Source organism: Oryctolagus cuniculus, chromosome 20 (genome assembly GCF_964237555.1).
Source record: "Oryctolagus cuniculus chromosome 20, mOryCun1.1, whole genome shotgun sequence".
Lineage (NCBI taxonomy): Eukaryota > Metazoa > Chordata > Mammalia > Lagomorpha > Leporidae > Oryctolagus > Oryctolagus cuniculus.
In genome coordinates this window covers 12,692,145-12,713,342 of record NC_091451.1, presented here as the reverse complement: position 1 = coordinate 12,713,342, position 21,198 = coordinate 12,692,145, and the positions used below count along the sequence as shown (strand labels likewise).

The 21,198-nt window shown below is 36.9% G+C and overlaps 1 protein-coding gene across 23 annotated transcripts in view; it reads right to left on the bottom strand.

Annotated features, from left to right (window-relative positions):
- GPHN (gephyrin) overlaps positions 1-21,198 on the bottom strand; it is a 566,685-nt gene that overhangs the window by 332,288 nt on the left and 213,199 nt on the right. For 21 of the 23 annotated variants that reach the window (XM_070065103.1, XM_070065105.1, XM_070065109.1 and 18 more), the window contains one exon: positions 8,662-8,719. In XM_070065103.1, the coding sequence (XP_069921204.1) occupies positions 8,662-8,719 (58 nt within the window). Of the gene's footprint in view, positions 1-8,661; positions 8,720-21,198 lie in introns of those variants that run through there. The other 2 variants (XR_011384861.1, XR_011384860.1) reach the window with 1 other exon arrangement.

The window sequence follows — 21,198 nt, the reverse complement described above, 5'->3', positions numbered from 1 at the left end:
CGCTACTGAAAATTATCCAATGAACTTACGCCAGCCTATAATATGTTAATTTTGTGGTTTTGCCCTTTAAAAGCTGTGTGAGATAGCTGCTCGGGGCTCCTCTCACTTGCTTGCTGCTTGCAGCAGTAGGGGGCCCATTTGTACAAATGAAATAAAAATTACCTCCTGTTCTATTGCATCGTCTGGTCTGGAGTCTGTGTTTCTGGGGTCGTCACAAGAGGACACCGCTTTTGGGGTCCTACAATACCAGAATATAATTATGGTACTAATTCTTTTTTTTTTTTTTTTTTTGACAGGCAGAGTGGACAGTGAGAGAGAGAGTGCGGCTGGCACATCACGCTGATCCGAAGCCAGGAGCCAGGTGCCTCTCCTGGTCTCCAATGCGGGTGCAGGGCCCAAGCACTTAGGCCATCCTCCACTGCACTCCAGGGCCACAGCAGAGAGCTGGCCTGGAAGAGGGGCAACTGGGACAGAATCCGGCACCTGGACCGGGACTAGAACCCGTGTGCCGGTGCCGAAGGTGGAGGATTAGCCTAGTGAGCCACAGCGCCGGTCAAGATTATTTATTAAGACTTTAATTTACTGAACTCGATATTGAGTTTAATCAAATGAAGATCAATAATTTATTGTCTTTACATGTTAATAATAATAGTACTTTTCATCCTTGACAACTGCTATCTAATTATTAATTTTCTTTCTATAAAATAGATAGTAAATTCAGTTCTTAAGGCACAGAAGCAACACACTATGCTAGTTGATTGAACTTAGTAAAAAGTAGGAGAGAAAAAGACGTAGTAATGTTCAGTAAGATCGAATCTTCATCTACTCTAAGGTAAAGTTTAATTATAATTCCCATACTAGGTTTTCAATAGAACCAGAAAGTAAGGGCTTTTAAAAAGTTCACAAAAAATGTACATTATTTTTAATTCTATTTTGCAAATCTTTCTGAAACCTTTTTTTAATATGGCAAATATAAAATTTTTATTTTACTTTGCTACTCTTCTTGACCTTAATAGACTCTTATACTTTAATACTCTTCTTGACCTTAATATACTCTTAGGTACAGAGAAACAGATTCAGTTTGTAAATAAAATGCTTTTTATTAAAATCATCTGCTAATCAATTTTCCTTGATACACTAGAAATATTGCATTCAATAACTTCTTAGAAATGCCATGTCAGTGGAAGCTGAGCCGCGGGAGGCGCCAGGGCCACCAGACCCGCCGGACCCGCTGGAGCCGCAGGGTCTGCGTGCCAGCGCTGGAAGGGGAGGTGAGCTAAAAACCTCTCGGTAACCTGAGACATTGGTGGGGAAAGGCAGAAAAAGCCTGCAGAGAACGAGGCCTGAAACCCCATTGGGGAAAGTTCACCAGGCTGGCTGGAGTCGAGAAAAAATCGAATAAATAAGGGGAACCTGCACGGATATTTAGCCTCTCTCTCCACTCACCTTACAAAACCCAGCAAGACAAAGGGCAAGTGCCATTTGAAGAAAGTAAAGCGGTATGCGCCATTTTGCATATCTAAAGCGGGTGTCTCTCATTAGCCAAGCAGAAAAACCCGACTCTGGTAAGCAAACGAATACCCACAGGGGCCAGATTTCATACATCAACTACTCTTAATTCCACTGAGCTGTGTGGAATTACGTCCCAACAGAGTCAAAAAAAAAAAAAAAGAGAGGGAGAGCAAGAGCCAGCAAGAGAACAATCACGTGAATCTCTGGCCACACCCATCACAGCCTTTAAGGATCCATCAAAAGCAGACAGTCCTCTTAATCTAGAATCACAGTATAACGAGAAAAAAAAACAAAGAATATCTCCAATATGACAAACAAACGCAAAAGCCGAGGTAACAAGAACAAGGAAGACACTATGATGCCCCCAAATGAAACAGACACCCCAATTCAAGATTATGAAGATGATGAGATAGAAGAAATGCAAGATACGGATTTCAAAAAATTGATAAGAACATTAAGAAGTTCTCAAAAACAAATTCTTGAACTACAGAAATCCTTAATGGACAAGATAGAAAATCTCTCTCGTGAAAATGAAATATTAAGGAGGAATCAAAATGAAATGAAACAACTAGTAGAACAGGAAACTGTGATAGTGATAAGAAATCATAATGAAGTGAAGAATTCAATAGATCAAATGAAAAACATTAGAGAGCCTTAAAAACAGAATGGGTGAAGCAGAAGAGAGAATATCAGAATTAGAAGACAGAGCACAGGAAAATATACAATCAAACCAAAGAAAAGAAGAGGAAATTAGAAATCTAAAAAATATTGTTGGGAATCTTCAGGATACTATTAAAAAAACCAACATTAGGGTTCTAGGAGATCCTGAAGGCATGGAGAGGGAGAAAGGATTAGAAGGCCTTTTTAGTGAGATATTAGCAGAAAATTTCCCAGGTTTGGAGAAGGACAGAGACATCCTAGTACAGGAAGCTCACAGAACCCCTAATAAACATGACCAAAAGAGATCCTCACCACGACACGTTGTAATTAAACTCCCCACAGTGAAACATAAAGAAAAGATCCTAAAATGTGCAAGAGAGAAACGTCAGATTACTCTCAGAGGATCTCCAATCAGACTCACAGCTAACTTCTCATCAGAAACCCTACAAGCTAGGAGGGAATGGCGAGATATAGCCCAGGAACTAAGAGAGAAAAACTGCCAGCCCAGAATATTATATCCTGCCAAGCTCTCATTTGTGAATGAAGGTGAAATAAAGACCTTTCACAACAAACAGAAATTGAAAGAATCTGTTGCCACTTGTCCAGCCCTGCAAAAGACGCTTAAAGATGTGTTACACACAGAAACACGGTCATCAATACGAAAGAAGGTAAATGAAGGAAATCTCATACCAAAAGATCACAGGAAGTTCAAAACATATATCAGAAAATATCTTTGGCAAATGGCAGGGCAAAGCTACTACTTATCAATAGTCACACTGAACATTAAAGGCCTGAACTGTCCAGTTAAAAGACACTGATTGGCTGATTGGCTTAAGGAACAAAACCCATCTATTTGTTGCTTACAAGAAACACATCTTTCCAATAAATATCCATACAGACTGAAAGTGAAAGGCTGGAAAAAGATATACCATGCCAACAGAAATGAAAAAAGAGCAGGCGTAGCAATCTTAATATCGGACAACATAAACTTTACCACAAAAACTGTTAAGAGAGACAAAGAGGGACACTATATAATGATTAAGGGATCAATACAACAGGAAGATATAACGATTATCAATGACATGCACCTAATTACAGGGCACCAGTTTATTTAAAAGATTTGTTAAGGGACTTAAAGGGAGACTTAGACCCCAATACAATAGTACTGGGGGACTTCAATACTCCACTCTCAGAAATAGACAGATCAACAAGACAGAAGATCAACAAGGATATAGTAGATTTAAACGACACTATAGCCCAAATGGATCTAACAGATATATACAGAACTTTCAATCCTACAGCTAAAGATTTTACATTCTTCTCAGCAGTACATGGAACCTTCTCTAGGATTGACCACATACTAGGCCATAAAGCAAGTCTCAGCAAATTCAAAAGAATTAGAATCATACCATGCAGCTTCTCAGACCATAAAGGAATGAAGTTGGAAATTAGCAACTCAGGAATCCCTAGAGCATATGCAAACGCATGGAGATTGAACAACATGCTCCTGAATGAACACTGGGTCATAGAAGAAATTAAAAGAGAAATCAAAAATTTTCTGGAAGTAAATGAGGATAACAGCACAACATGCCAAAACTTATGGGATACAGCAAAATAGTGTTAAGAGGAAAGTTTATATCAATAGGTGCCTACATCAAGAAATTGGAAAGGCACAAAATAGATGAGCTTTCAATTCACCTCAAGGATCTAGAAAACCTACAGCAAACCAGACTCAAATCTAGTAGGAGAAGAGAAATAATTAAAATCAGAGAAGAAATCAACAGGATTGAATCCAAAAAAAATTACAAAACATCAGCCAAACAAGGAGCTGGTTTTTTGAAAAAATAAACAAAATTGACACCCCATTGGCCCAACTAACTAAAAAAAGAAGAGAAAAGAACCAAATCAATAAAATCAGAGACGAAAAAGGAAACGCAACAACAGACACCACAGAAATAAAAAGAATCATCAGAAATTACTACACGGACCTGTATGCCAGCAAACAGGGAAACCTATCAGAAATGGATAGATTCCTGGACACATGCAACTTACATAAATTGAACCAGGAAGACATCGAAAACCTAAACAGACCCATAACTGAGACAGAAATTGAAACAGTAATAAAGGCCCTCCCAACAAAGAAAAGCCCAGGACCAGATGGATTCATGGCTGAATTCTACCAGACATTTAAAGAAGAACTAACTCCAATTCTTCTCAAACTATTCAGAACAATTGAAAAAGAGGGAATCCTCCCAAATTCTTTCTATGAAGCCAGCATCACCTTAATTCCTAAGCCAGAAAAAGATGCAGCACTGAAAGAGAATTACAGACCAATATCCCTGATGAACATAGATGCAAAAATCCTCAATAAAATTCTCGCCAATAGAATGCAACAACGCATCAGAAAGATCATCCATCCAGACCAAGTGGGATTTATCCCTGGTTCAACATTCGCAAATCAATCAATGTGATACACCACATTAACAGACTGCAGAAGAAAAAACATATGATTATCTCAATAGACGCAGAGAAAGCATTTGATAAAATACAACACCCGTTCATGAGGAAAACTCTAAGCAAACCGGGTATGGAAGGAACATTCCTCAATACAATCAATGCAATCTATGAAAAACCCACAGCCAACATCCTAGTGAATGGGGAAAAGTTGGAAGCATTTCCACTGAGATCTGGTACCAGAAAGGGATGCCCACTCTCACCACTGCTATTCAATATAGTTCTGGAAGTTCTAGCCAGAGATATTAGGCAAGAAAAAGAAATTAAAGCGATACAAATTGGGAAGGAAGAACTCAAACTATCCCTCTTTGCAGATGATATGATTCTTTATTTAGGGGACCCAAAGAACTCTACTAAGAGACTATTGGAACTCATAGAAGATTTTGGCAAAGTAGCAGGATATAAAATCAATGCACAAAAATCAACAGCCTTTGTATACACAGGCAATACCATGGCTGAGAAAGAACTTCTAAGATCAATCCCATTCACAATAGCTACAAAAACAATCAAATACCTTGGAATAAACTTAACCAAGGACGTTAAAGATCTCTACGATGAAAATTACAAAATCTTAAAGAAAGAAATAGAAGAGGATACCAAAAAATGGAAAAATCTTCCATGCTCATAGATTGGAAGAAACAATATCATCAAAATGTCCATTCTCCCAGGAACAATTTACAGAATCAATGCAATACCAATCAAGATACCGAAGACATTCTTCTCAGATCTGGAAAAAATGATGCTGAAATTCATATGGAGGCACAAGAGACCTCGAATAGCTAAAGCAATCTTGTACAACAAAAACAAAGCCGGAGGCATCACAATACCAGATTTCAGGACATACTACAGGGCAGTTGTTATCAAAACAGCATGGTACTGGTACAGAAACAGATGCATAGACCAATGGAACAGAATTGAAACACCAGAAATCAATCCAAACATCTACAGCCAACTCATATTTGATCAAGGATACAAAACCAATCCCTGGAGTAAGGACAGTCTATTCAATAAATGGTGCTGGGAAAACTGGATTTCCACGTGCAGAATCATGAAACAAGACCCCTACCTTTCACCTTACACAAAAATTCACTCAACATGGATTAAAGACTTAAATCTATGACCCGACAACATCAAATTACTAGAGAGCATTGGGAAAACCCTGCAAGATATAGGTACGGGCAAAGACTTCTTGGAAAATAACCCAGAAACACAGGCAGTCAAAACCAAAATTAATATTTGGGATTGCATCAAATTGAGAAGTTTCTGTACTTCAAAAGAAACAGTCAGGAAAGTGAAGAGGCAACCGACAGAATGGGAAAAAATATTTGCAAACTATGCAACTGATAAAGGGTTGATAACCAGAATCTACAAAGAAATCAAGAAACTCCACAACATCAAAACAAACAACCCACTTAAGAGATGGGCCAAGGACCTCAATAGACATTTTTCAAAAGAGGAAATCCAAATGGCCAACAGGTACTTGAAAAAATGTTCAGGATCACTAGCCATCAGGGAAATGCAAATCAAAACCACAGTGAGGTTCCACCTCACCCTGGTTAGAATGGCTCACATTCAGAAATCTACCAACAATAGATGCTGGCGAGGATGTGGGGAAAAAGGGACACTAACCCACTGTTGGTGGGAATGCAAACTGGTTAAGCCACTATGGAAGTCAGTATGGAGATTCCTCAGAAAGCTGAATATAACCCTACCATTCAACCCAGCCATCCCACTCCTTGGAATTTACCCAAAGGAAATTAAATTGGCAAACAAAAAAGCTGTCTGCACCTTAATGTTTAATGCAGCTCAGTTCACAATAGCTAAGACCTGGAACCAACCCAAATGCCCATCAACAGTAGACAGGATAAAGAAATTATGGGGTATGTACTCTATAGAATACTATACAGCAGTCAAAAACAATGAAATCCGGTCATTTGCAACAAGATGGAGGAATTTGGAAAACATCATGCTGAGTGAATTAAGCCAGTCCCAAAGGGACAAATATCATATGTTCTCCCTGATCGGCGACAGGGACAATATCGGCGACAACTAACTGAACATCAAAGCGGAAACTTGTTGAAGTGAAATGGACACTATGAGAAACAGTGACTTGATCAGCTCTTGTCCTTACTGTTGATGTACAATGTAACACTTTATCCATTTTAGTATTTTTTTTGTTCTAGTACTATTGGTTGAACTCTGTAATTAACACACAATTATTCTTAGGTGTTTAAATTTTAACTGAAAAGTGATCCCTATTAGGAATCTGGAAAGCATTATGCTGAGTGAAATAAGCCAGTCCCAAAGGGACAAATACCATATGTTCTACCTGATTGGTGACAACTAATTGAGCACCAAAAAGGAAACCTGTTAAAGTGAAATGAACACTAGGAGAAACGGTGACTTGATCAGCCCTTGCCCTGACTGTTGATGAACAACTTAATACGTTATCCCTCTTAGTATTTTTTTGTTTATTTGTTCTATTTAATACTTTTGGTTTAATACTGTAATCAATACACAGTTATTCTCAAGTGTTGAAACTTAACGGAAAAGTGATCGCTGTTAAATATAAGAGTGGGAATAAGAGAGGGAAGAGATGTGCAATTCGGGACATGCTCAAGCTGACTTACCTGAAACAGTAGAGTTAGAAACATACCAGGGGATTCCAATTCAATCCCATCAAGGTGGCATGTACCAATGCCATCTCACTAGTCCCAGTGATCAATTTCTGTTCACAATTGATCATAATGATAGGACTAAGAGCCAAAGGGAGTACATAAACAAGACTAGTGTCTGCAAATACTAGCTGATAGAATCAAAAAGGGAGAGAACGATCCAACATGGGAAGTGAGATACACAGCAGACCCATAGAATGGCAGATATCCTAAACAGCACTCTGGCCTAAGAATCAGCCCTTAAGGCACACAGATCTGGCTGAAAAGCCCATGAGAGTATTACAGGCATGGAAAGCCAAAACACTCTTGTTTATGATGCCATAAACAAGAGTGTCAATTTGTTAAGTCAACAACAGGAGTCACTGTGCACTTACTCCTCATGTAGGATCTTTGTCCTTAGTGTGCTGTACATTGAGATTTAATGCTATAACTAGTACTCAAACAGTATTTTTCACTTTATGTTTCTGTGTGGGAGCAAACTGTTGAAATCTTTACTTAATATATGCTAAACTGATCTTCTATATATAAAGAGAATTGAAAATGAATCTTGATGTGAATGGAAGGGGGAAGGGAGAGGGAAAGGGGAGGGTTGCAGGTGGGAGGGAAGTTATGGGGGGGGGGGGAAGCCATTGTAATCCATAAGCTGTACTTTGGAAATTTATATTCATTAAATAAAAGTTAAAAAAAAAGTGTCATGTCAACTATTTTTTTGGTTTCTAAAATGTATGTTTTCTAATTTTTTGGTCTTACTGATCTTACTAATGGAACTATCTATAATGCTCTGGGATATGAAGAAAACATATTACATACCCCATCTCCAGAAGCATACGAGCGATAATGCCTTCACTTCTAATCTTCTCACTTTGGGCAAGATTTAGCTCAACAGATTGGACAGAAATGCAGATCAACAATGTCTTTCAATTTATTAAAAGACTGATATTACTTATAATTGGTAAAGGCATATAAGGAAAAGGAATTGCAATGATATGAAAAGAATATCCAATAGGCACATTAATGCTTATATATAGTTGCTTTGTTATGTAGATTTTAATGAACTGCATATAAAAGTGTTCCTTTTTGATTCTCCTGATAAATTTCTCTGAAATGCATTACAAATGGCAGGTAAAATCTGACGAGGATTATCTGGCATATATATACTTTTAATTCAAGTAGGATTACCAAGAAATAAATGATGTCCTAACACACCCCCCAAATTCAATAATTTAAAGAAAAAGCAACTCTTCCCTCATTTCCCCTTGAGGATACTCTCGTTGTAAAGGTGAAAATCGCCATACCATACCTTGATTTCTTCTATTTCGTCTGGTACTATCTTGTATGCTGATATAGTCCCACCCAACCTGAAATTAGGAGAAGAAGATATTCTCAAAACCAGCAACAGTGTATGAAAAAATTAAGGAAATTTTTCTCCACTTGCACCAGAGTGCCACCAATAATTTCCCAATGCCTACCCCAATAACTATGGGTGGAAAACAACCATTTTGTACTTAAGTTTCCATTTATTAGCTTAAAAGAAGTAGATAATGAATGACTACTGAAAAAGGAAACATTATACTTTTAACTACAACTAGACTTCTCTTATTGATTCTCTTACTGAACATGTCACTTTTCCTATTGGATTCTCCCTAAACTAATCAGGAATCAATAGCAGACATAGACATCTTTTTTTTTTTTTTTTTTTTTTTTTTTTTTTTTGACAGGCAGAGTGGACAGTGAGAGAGAGAGACAGGAAGAAAGGTCTTCCTTTGCTGTTGGTTCACCCTTCAATGGCCGCTGCGGCCGGCGCGTGGTGCTGATCCGAAGCCAGGAGCCAGGTGCTTCTCCTGGTCTCCCATGCGGGTGCAGGGCCCAAGCACTTGGGCCATCTTCCACTGCACTCCCGGGCCACAGCAGAGAGCTGGCCTGGAAGAGGGGCAACGGGGACAGAATCCGGCGCTCCGACCAGGACTAGAACCCGGTGTGCCAGTGCCGCAGGCGGAGGATTAGCCTATTGAGCCGTGGCGCCGGCCCAGACGTTATTTTTAAAAGTACTTTTTAAGAGTACTTTTAGGTTTACAAAAAATTGGGCAAAAAGTAGTGAATCCACATATTCCCATTTATCCTGTTTTTAGTAGCAAGTAGCAGTGTGATATATTTGTCATAATTTATGAACCAATATTGATTTTGTATCTTCTAAAAAATACATAGAGACTCAGATGTGTTTATTTAGCACTGTCCAAGGGAATAGAAAAGAATTTGGAGGTTATAATTTAATCCCTAGGATTTTCTTTGCTGCAAGACAATGATATTACATAAAATGTTTACCTGTTCCAAATATATTGAAGATACTAACTACGATTTATATAAGATTATATGCCAGGCATGCCAATGTTATCTAATTCTTGTAAATGTCTCTATTATTTAAACAAAAAAAGAAATTAGGATAGACATCCAGGGAGTCAGCATTGTGGCATAGCAGGTTAAACTGCCGCCTGTGGGATGCTAGTTCATGTACGCTGCTCCACTTTGTATCCAGCTTCATGTTAATGTGCCTGGGAAAGCAGTGGAAGATGCCCCAAGTGATTGGGCCCTTGTAACTTTGTGGAAGACTTGGATGAAGCTCATTTGCTCCTGGTCGTTGCGGTCATTTGAGAACTGATTTCTGTGGATGGAAGATCTGTGTGTCCTCTGTCTCTGTGTCCTTGTAACTCTGCCTTTCAAATAATAACTAAATTTTTTTTTGTAAAAGATGGACATTCAGTACTTTTTCTTGATGGAAAACACTTGTAACTAAAGGACTTAAAAGAAATATCCACAGGTATAAAATATGTATCAAATTGTGAATAATTAGTATGAAAAGAAGAAAAATTTCAAACAACTGATTACATATTCAAAAACATTCTGGATATACCGGGTTTTAAAGGAACCAGAAAACAAGGGAGCTTCAAAAAGTTCATGAAAAATGATACATTATTAAAGTCATTTTCATATTCTATTTCTTTTTATATTGTAGTTACTTGTGGCTAGCATTGTGTCACAGCAAGTTAAGCCCTGCCTTAAATGCTAGCATCCGATATGAGTACCAGTTCAGTTCCTGACTGCTCCACTTCATATCTAGCTTCCTGCTAATGTACCTGGGAAAGCACTCGAATATCATATACAAGCCACTTAAACATTCCAGAATCATTAGGATATCTTCTCCCCCAAATATAATATATTTTATCTTTTAAAAATAAATATAAATCCAAGCAAAAGATTATTATTAAATGAAATTACATTTAAACTTGCTAATATTTATTACCATTTATTCTGGGTAATAAGCCTATTATTCATATGTTCAAGTACTGTTTCATATACCTAAAGTTCTATGATCAAAAAGTGCATAGATTAAGAAATTTTAATTCACTTCAGATAAATTATACTATTGATGTAGTAAACAAGAAGATAGTAACATAAATAGTAAAAGAATAGAACTACAAGTTACTAAAATATAAACTTACATAAGTTTAACTTAAAAGAGGTTTAAAATTGACAATAAAATTTTGCTAAACTTTCAATTATAAAAGCTACTCAACTAGAAGTTGAGATTGGTGGAATATCAATGAAGAGATTAGAGGCAAAATACTATTGAAAACTCTAGAACTGAAATTCAGAAAGTTTGAAGTTAATTCAAAATAAAAAATCTAAAAATTACCTCTCACTGTAAAAGAGATTGGTTATAATTAAAGCAGTCTACAAGAATTGTTACAAAAATGGAATAGTAGATTACAGAAACAGTTTGTTAGAAAAATAACAACAAAGTTGTTACAATAAACTTTAATTCTACTTCAATAAATAACTTATTTTTTTTACCTTTATTAACGCTAATAAGTACTTCAAATACTACTTTACTGGAATCCAGTTCTGGGAAGAGTGCAGGAAAGTAGGTGTCCAGATTAATATTTTTTAATTAATTAAAAAGAGAGAGAGAGAGAGATCTTCCATCCACTGTTTCACTCCCTAAATCCAGGTCTCCCATGTGGGTGCAGGGGCCCAAGCACTTGGGCCATCTGCTGCTGCTTTCCCAGGTGCATTAGCAGGGAGCTGCATCGGAAATGGAACAGCCAGGATAGGAATCAGTGCCCATTTAGAATGCTTGGGTCACAGAAGGCAAATTAATCTGCTATACTACCAGGCCGGCCCCCAAACTAGTATTCTTGCATCAACTTCAAAACAAAACAATGGATTTGGCTGTTAAAAATGTGGGTTAAAGCCCTCTATTTGGCTTTACATATTTCTACTTGTATTAAAATGGAATATGGGATATACAAAGTATACATATGAATATTTTGTTAAAGAAGTAACAGCATAACTAGATGATCAAATGGCTAGGAATAGAAGAAACCTGCACAGCATCTACCTTATACTAAACACAGAACTGGGAAAGAAGATAAAAGTTCTATTGCCTGATTACAACTAAAATAATGGTAACTTTACGAATTCATAGTTTTGACCTTTGAATTGATTTCTGAATATTACATTTCTATTTTCATGGTACCACTGAACACAGATTTCAAATATCTGTAAGTTTAATAAACTATCAAGATTCCACAAACACTATACTCAGGCTTAGATAATAAAATAAATCACTACACATTACAATTTTCTTTTCCATTACAAATTCATTCTCATTGATGAAGAAAGAGTATACTCTGAAGGAAGAATTTTATTTTATTCTAGCCAATGCATAAAAATATTATTACACTGGCAGTGACAATGGTATTAACAGTATCAATACTAAGCCTAAGCAGTACACAGATTGAATATACTTTATAAAAAATGAAAGAGAAGAGCAGTGTTTTGTATTGTGTTTATTGGTTTTGGAATATATGCCTACACATAATGAGATACCTTGGGGATGGGACTCATAATTTATGTTTCATATGAACTACGTATAGGTAATTTTATACATTTTAACTGTGTCTGTACTTTGTTTGCTATGTCACAAAGCCAGGTATGGAATCTTCCACTTGTGGTGTCATGTTGCAGTACTCAAAATATTTCAGATTTTGGAGAACTTCGGGTTTCAGATTTTTTTGGATTAGGTACGCTAAATCTGTATTTAGCATTTACCATGTGTTAAGCATTATGTCATATTTTACATGTATTTTCTCACTTAAAATTCTATAACAATGGTTTTGGAAAAGACAAGTAATTTTTCGAAAGTCTCATAACTAGGAGTGAGAAAGCAGGGCTTAAGAATTTTGTTCCAGGTTGGGCGTGGTGCTGTTCAATTTCAGGCTACTCTGCTTCTGATCCAGCTCCCTACTAATATGCCTTGGAAGGAACAGATGCTGGCTCAAGTACTTGAGTCCCTGCCACATAGAAGTGAGACCTAAAGAGTTCTTGGCTCCTGGCTTCGGCCTGGCCCAGCCTCAGCTGTTGTGGCCATCTGAGGAGTGAATCAGAGGATGGAAGGCTCTCTCTGTCTCTGTCCCTCTGCCTATCTAATCAATCAGTCTTAAAAAAAAAAAGAAAAATTGACGAGGATTCTAAAACTCATAGGGAAATTCAAGGGACACAGAACAAGCAACCTTATAAACAACAAAGTAAGAGAATTCCCATTTCCTGATTTCAAGTTGCTAAAAAGTGAGAGCAGTCAAGACAATGTGGTACTAAGCATGAAGATAGATCCATAAAACAGTCCAATACAACTAAAGTAAAAAAAAAACCTTCACATTTATCAGTATTTGATCTTTGTTTTCTTTTACATTTTATATTAAAAACATATGTAATAAATTTGTATTTTAATAATTTAAAAAATTATTCAACATTTGAAGGGCACTGGTTCATTCCCCAAATGGCTGCAGTGGCCAGGGCTGGGCCAGCCTGAAGCCAGAAGCAAGGAGCCAGGAGCCAGAAGAAAATCCAATGGGGTGTCTCTTATGGGTGGCAGAAAGCTAAACAGTTGTATCATCTTCCTTGCTTTCCCAGACACATTAGCAGGGAACTGGATTGAAAACGGAGCAGACAGGACTCGAACCAGAGCTTGAATATGGGATGCTGGCATCGAATGTAGGATGCTGGCATCGCAGGCTGCAGCTTCATCTGCTGGCCCACATTGCCAGTCCCTGATTATTTTACATTGCAATTCAATGGCAGTAATTATATTCATAATATTCTACATTATTACTATCTATTTCCCAACACATTTGCATACCCCAAACAACAACTGTAACATTAAACAATAACTCCAATTGTCCCCACAACCTAGCCCCTATTAACATCTAATGTACTTTCTGTTGCCCTGAATTTGCTTATTCTAGACATTTCATCTAGTAAACAGCTTCTTGCTTATTTCAATAAGCACAGTTGTTTTCAAGGTCCATTGTAGCATGTGACAAAACTTTACTCCCTTTTCTTTTTTTTCTTTTTTCTTTTTGACAGGCAGAGTTAGACAGTGAGAGAGAGAGAAACAGAGAGAAAGGTCTTCCTTTTTCCATTGGTTCACCCCCCAAATGGCTGCTACGGCCAGCGTGCTGGGCAGATCTGAAGCCAGGAGCCAGGTGCTTCCTCCTGGTCTCCCATGGAGTCTCTATACTAAGCACTTGGGACATCCTCCACTGCACTCCCAGGCCAAAGCAGAGAGCTGGACTGGAAGAGGAGCAACCGGGACAGAATCCGGCGCCCCAACAGGGACTAGAATCCGTGGTGCAGGCGCCGCAGGTGGAGGATTAGCCAAGTGAGCTGCGGCGCCGGACTTTACTCCCTTTTATGATCGAATAAATTCCATTGCACATATACCACATTAATTTATCCATTCACATTTAGTGAGAGATATTTGGGTAGCTTTTTCTTTCGGCTGTTATGAATAATGCTGCAATAAAACTTGGCATACAAGCCATCTGTTTGAATCTCTTTTTTAAATTCTTTTGAGTACACATCTAGGAGGAAGAACTGCTTGGTCATTCTACCTTCCAATTACTGAGGAAACAAGCAAATTAGTCTCTACCATTACCTATGTCATTACGTATTCCTATGAGCAATATAATGAGGATCCAATTTTCTATTTTCCCAACTACCTGTTTTCACTAATTTTTATGGTCATTCTGGTGGGTATGAATCAGTATCTCATTGTGTTTTGGATCTACATTTACTTAATGATTAATAATATTGAGGATGTTTTGATGTGCATACTGGCCATTTGTATAACTGTGTAGAAATAACTCTTGAAGTCTTATTATTTTTAAATCGAATTATCTAAGTTGTAGACGTTCTTTCTATATTTCAAATTTCAAGACATTATCAGATATAATATCCAAAAGTTTTCTATTTATCTCTTACTTAACAATACGCTTTGATGTAAAAACATATTAAATTTTGAAGAATTCCAATTTGTCTATATTTTCCTTAGTTGCTGATGTTATTGTCACATAGCATAAGAATTTACTGCCATATTCAAGGTGAAGAAGATTTATCCTTATGTTTTCTTCTAGGAATTTTTATGGTTTTAATTATTATATTTGTTATTTATGAGTTAAGCTTTAATTTTTTATAGGACTGAGGAATTGATTTCTTCTTTTACAAATGAAATACAGCTATCTTCAGATTTGCAAAGGGAGCTATTCTTGTCCCAAAGTTGTCACATTTGGAGTTGGCACCTTTGTTGAAAATCCATTGTCCCTAGAGGTGTGTCTTCATATCTCAATCTTAAATTATATTACATTGGTCTATAGTTTTATTTTTATGCCAGTAACACACTGTTTTGTTACTGCATTGTCTGTAGTAAATTTTGAAAATGGAAAGTATGAGTCTATCACTATTATTTTACAAAATTATTTTGACAAGGACATGTCACAATTTCACAGAACTCTCAGCATCTGCCAAAAATGGCTGCTAGAATTTTAATAGAGATTATATTGTATGTGTAGATCACTTTGGATACTATTGAAAATTTGACAACATAAAATCTTTTCACTCAATGAACATGGGATGCCTATTCACTTCTTCAGGTCTTCTTTAATCTTTTCATCAATGCTTTGGAATTTTCAATGTACAATTCATTCATATCCTGGGTCAAATTTATTCCTAAGGGTTTTACTTTTTAGATGTTATTTTTTTATTTTATTATTATTTTTTTTTGACAGGCAGAGTGGACAGTGAGAGAGAGAGACAGAGAGAAAGGTCTTCCTTTGCCGTTGGTTCACCCTCCAATGGCCGCCATGGCCGGCGCGCTGCGGCCGGCGCACGCGCTGATCCGATGGCAGGAGCCAGGTACTTCTCCTGGTCTCCCATGGGGTGCAGGGTCCAAGCACTTGGGCCATCCTCCACTGCACTCCCGGCCACAGCAGAGAGCTGGACTGGAAGAGGGGCAACCGGGACAGAATCCGGCGCCCCGACCGGGACTAGAACCCGGTGTGCCAGCGCTGCAAGGTGGAGGATTAGCCTAGTGAGCCGTGGTGCCGGCTGATGTTATTTTAATTGAAGTTCTTTTTACTTCCTTTTCAGATATATTATTATAGTCAAATTTTTAAAAATGATGTGTGTGGACTTTGTATTTTGCAATTTTTAAAAAAAATATTAGTAACTTTCCTGTGGATTTTGTTTATTTTATATATATATATGTCATGTTATTTTCTATGAAAAGACAGTTTTACACCTTCCCTTTCCAATTCAGATGCCTTTTTTCTTTTTAGTGTCTAATTGCTCTTGTGAAAACTGCCATCATTATGTTCAACAGCAGGAGTGAAAGTGAGTGTCTTGTTAGTTATTTGAAGAGAAAGCTTTTAATTTTATACCACTGAGTATGAAATTAGCAATGAGTGTTTCACAGATACTTTTTATCACGCTAAGGAATTTCCTCTATTACTAGTTTTCAGTGTATTTGAAAAACTGCTGGATTTTCTTAAATGCTTTTTGTGTGTTTCAAATGATACGATCATTTTTATTCTATTTCTTAACATAATGTATTATAGTAATTGTTTTTCTTGCATTGAACCACCCTTGCATTCCTAGTATATTCCCACTTTCGTCATGTGAAAGCTTTTAAATGTTTTCCCCAGAAACCTTTTATTTAAGGTTTATAAAACTTCATGCATTTCATAAATACATTAGGAACATAGTGATTCTTCCCACCACACCTGCCCTCCCACCCTTCTTCCTCTTCCCTCTCCTATTCATTCTTATTTTTTTACTAAGATCTATTTTCAATTAACTTTATACACATAAGATTAACTCTATACTAAGTAAAGAGTTCAACAAACAGTATAAAAAAAAACTGTTCTTCAACAGTTGAGACAAGAGCTATTCAAAGTCATTATTTCACAAAGTATCAATTTCACTTCTATAGATTACCTTTCAGGTGCTCTACTAGTTATCATAGATCAAGGAGAACATATGGTATTGGTCCTTTTGGGATTGGCTTATTTGACCAAGTATGATGTTTTCCAATTTCATCCATTTTGTTGCAAACAATAGGATTTCACTTTTTTTTAAATTGCTGTGTAGTATTGCGTGGTGTACATATCCCATAATTTTATTATCCAGTCTAAGTTTACAGATATTTGGGTTGACTCCATATCTTAGCTATTGTGAATTGAGTTATAGTAAAAATGGGAGTATAGATAACTTTTTTTATATGCTGATATCATATCCCTTGGGTAAACTCCCAAGAGTGGGATGGCTGGGTCATATTGTAAGTCTATATTCAGATTTCTGAGGTATCTCCATACTGTCTTCCACAGGGGCTGTACCAATTTACCCCACTAACAGTGGATTAGGGTACCTTTTCCCCACATCCTCACCAGAATTTGCTGTTTGTTGACTTCTGCATGAAAGCCAGTCTAACGGGGATGAGGTGAAACCTCATTGTAGTTTTGATTTGCATTTCCCTGATGCCTAGTGATCTTGATCATTTTTTCATATGTCTGTTGGCCACTTGGATTTCTTCTTTTGAAAAATGCCTGTTCAAATCTGTTGCCCATTTCTTCCCTGGGTTGCTAGCTTTGTTGTTGTTTAGTTTCTTGAGCTCGTTATATATTCTGGATACTAATCTTTTATCAGTTGCATAGTTTGCAAATAACAGTTTGCCTCTTCACTTTGCTGAATGTTTCTTTTGCAGTGCAGAAGTTTCTCAATTTGATGTAATCCCATTTGTCAATTTTGGCTTTGATTGCCTGTGCCTCTGGGTTGTTTTCCAAGAACCATTGTGTATGCCAATGTCCTATAGGGTTTCCGAAATGTTCTCTAGTAATTTGATGGTATTGTGTCATAGATTAGGATTGTTGATCCATTTTGGATGGATTTTTGTACAAGGGGTAAGATAGAGACTCCCTTCATACTTCTGCATGTGGAGATTCAGTTTTCCTAGCACCATTTGTTGAAGAGACTGTCCTTGTTCTAGGGATTGATTTTAGCTCCTTTGTCAAAGATAAGTTGGTTGGAGATGCATGGGTTAATTTGTGGAGGTTCTATTCTGTTCCATTGGTCTATCCATCTGTTTCTGGGCCAGTACCAGCCTGATTTGATTGTAAATACACTGTAGTATATCTTGACACCTGGATTGTGATACCTCCAGCTTTGTTTTTGTTGTATAAAATTGCTTGTGTTTCCATATGAATTTCAGCATCAAATGTCCTTGGTATATTCATTGGTATTACATTCAATCTGTAAATTGCTTTTGGCAGTATGGACATTTTGATGATACTGATTCTTCCAATCCATGAACATGGAAGATATTTACATTCTTTTGTGTCTTCTACTTCTTTCTTCATTGTTTTGTAATTCTCATCACAGAGATCTTTGACATCTTCGTTAAATTTATTTTAAGGTATTTGGGATTTTTTTTGGGGGGGGGTAGCTATTCTGCGTGGGATTGATCTGAGAAATTCTTTCTCTGCCGTGGCAGTGAGTGTGTATACAAATGCTATTGATTTTTTTTTAAAAGATTTATTTATTGGAGCTGCTGCCTGAAGTGCCGGCATTGCATATGGGCACCGGTTCATTTCCCAGCTGCACCACTTCTAATCCAGCTCTCTACTAATGTGCCTGACAAAGCTGTGGAAGATGGTTCAAGCCCTTGGGCTCCTGCACCCAAAGGAAGATCCTGGACCCTGGCTTTGGATTGGCCCAGTTCTGGCAACTGCGGCCATTTGAGGAGTGAACTGGCAGATGGAAGAACCCTCTATCTCTCTGTCTCTCTAAGAGAATTTCTAAGATGCTTGAGTGTATAATTTTTTAAATATGCTGACTGATCAATTTGCTACTATTTTTGTATTTACAAGGCAGCTTATAGAAGTTCACTGAAAATGAAATTAAAAGATATTTTAATGCAAAAAAATTTAAATCCATGAGTAGTTTTTTTCTAATATATATCTGTCATGAACTTTTTGAAGATTCCATTATATATTAATAAAGGATATTGGTATGTACTTTTGTGATACCTTTAACTGGCTTTGGTGGCAAAATAATGTCAGCCTAACAGAATGAGTTAGGAAGTATTCCCATGTCTTCTATGTTTTAGAAGAGTTTAGGAAAGATTGATGTTCATCATTCTTAAAATATTTGGCTTAATTCACCAATATGGGAGCTGGTCTAACACTTTTCTTTATTGAAAGGTTTCTGATTACTGATCAACTGCTTCACCCATAGGTCTACAGAAATTTCCTAAATTTTGGCCATTTTCTCTAGGTTATTTTATTTGTTGTTTTATAACCCCTTTCCTAAAAAAAAGATGTATTTATTTATTTGAAAGGCAGAAAATACAGAGAGAAAAAGAGAGAGAAGGAGAAAAAGAGAGTTCTTTCATCTGTTGGTTCACCCCACAAATGGCCACAAAGGCCAGGGGCAGGACAGGCAGAAGCCAAGAGACAGGAGCTTCCTCTGGGTCTCTCAAGTGGGTCCAGGGGTCCAAATATTAGGGACATCTTATGCTGCTTTCTTAGGTGCACTAGCAAGGACCTGGATCAGAAGTGGAGTAGCAGGGAATAAACCAGTTTCCATATGGGATGCTGGGACAGCAGGTGGAGGCTTAAACCTCTATGCCACAGCACAGGCCCCCATATAATCCTTTTTACCACTATATTGTTAGTAATATTCCCATCCACTTTCATTTCTGTTTTTGGTTTTTTCATCTTTGTTGTGTCTTCTTAAATCAATCAATTAAGTTTGTCAATCTGGTTGATGTTCTCAAAGATCAATTTAGGATTACATTGTTTCTATTTTTTTATATTTCTTACTTCATTTATTCGCTCTATGAGCTTTATTACTCTCACTCGCCTTCTTCCATTACTGCTTTCTGTGTTTAGTTGTCTTATTTTTTCCATTTTATGAGTCATTTTCAGTATCACCTCTTTTCCATTTATATATATCTTTTAGATAATCTCTTTATGGTTATGATAAGGAACATCTTTAATAGTCTAAATTTCTAATGATTGAGTTTGAGCTGATACCAATTTAACTTCTAAAATATATGCAAAAAAGTTTCTACATGGCTCTCCATTTGTTAACTTTGGGTTTCTCACTTTTTCTACTACATCAAGGTATAAGGATAGATTATTTACTGGAAATACTTCTTTCTGCTTAATGTATACATGTGAATTTCCTGGTGAGCACTGCATTCATTGCATCCAGCAAATTCTGATATATTGCAATTTTTTTTTTCATTTGTCTCAAGATATTTTTAGGGGCTGCGCTGTGGCATAGTGGGTAATGCCGCCGCCTGCAGTGCCAGCATCCTATATGGGCGCCAGTTCCAGTCCCAGCTGCTCCACTTCTGATCCAGCTCTCTGCTGTGGCCTGGGAAAGCAGTAGAAGATGGCCCAGTCCTTGGGCCCCTGCACCCACGTGGGAGACCCAGAGGAAGCTCTTGGCTCCTGGCTTTGGATCGGTGCAGCTCTGGCCATTGCAGGCAACTGGGGAATGAACTAGTGGATGGAAGACCTCTCTCTCTCTCTCTTTCTCTCTCTCTCTGCCTCTTCTTCTCTCTTGTACAATTCTGACTTTCAAATAAACAAATAAATCTTTAAAAAACAAAGATATTTTAAAATTATTCTTGTGATTTCTTCTTTAACCCACTAGTGAAAAGTGGACTGCTTAATTTCCATATACAGTGATTTCTACTTTCTCTCTTGTTTATTTATTTACTTACTTATTTATTTATTTTGACAGGCAGAGTGGACAGTGGAACACATTTCCCTGTGTTCAGATAAGATATTTTGTATGAATTCAATCTTTTTAAAATATTGACATTTTTGGCAAACTCAATATTACCATCTATCCTGTAGAATGTGCAACATATTGTTTTTATGTTACCACTATTTTCAACTGAAACATGACTGTGCTTGGATCTCTTAAGTTACTATGAATAGTAAGTGTGCAAATATACTGATTTTCTTATTATAAATTCTATTAATAGACTTTCAATCAAATGACATTTTTGAATGAAATTATGGCATTAAAATAAAAATTAAAAATTGTCTAGGTAATGGTTATTGCTTTAGAGAAATTACTCCAGAAAAAATATTTTAGCCAACATTCATTTAGGAAAAGTAATATTTAAAGGTACTTCAGGGTTGCTCAGAATGTTTCCATTTTACATTCCTACTCACAACTGTCTCCCTACCAGTTTCCCTCAATTTTGTTATGGGAAATATTAATTGATCCAGTAGCTCATATCAGAACTATGGAAATCTTTTCTGGAAGTGTTCTTCTCTCTCAGTCCCTATAGCCATTAGTGATTGAACCATATTTCTACATGCCATAACTTATCCTCCATTTTTACTTTCTACCCACATTTTTAATAATATTTTCATCACAGCTTCTCAAGATGATTTTTGTAAATGCAACTTTTATAATTTCATCA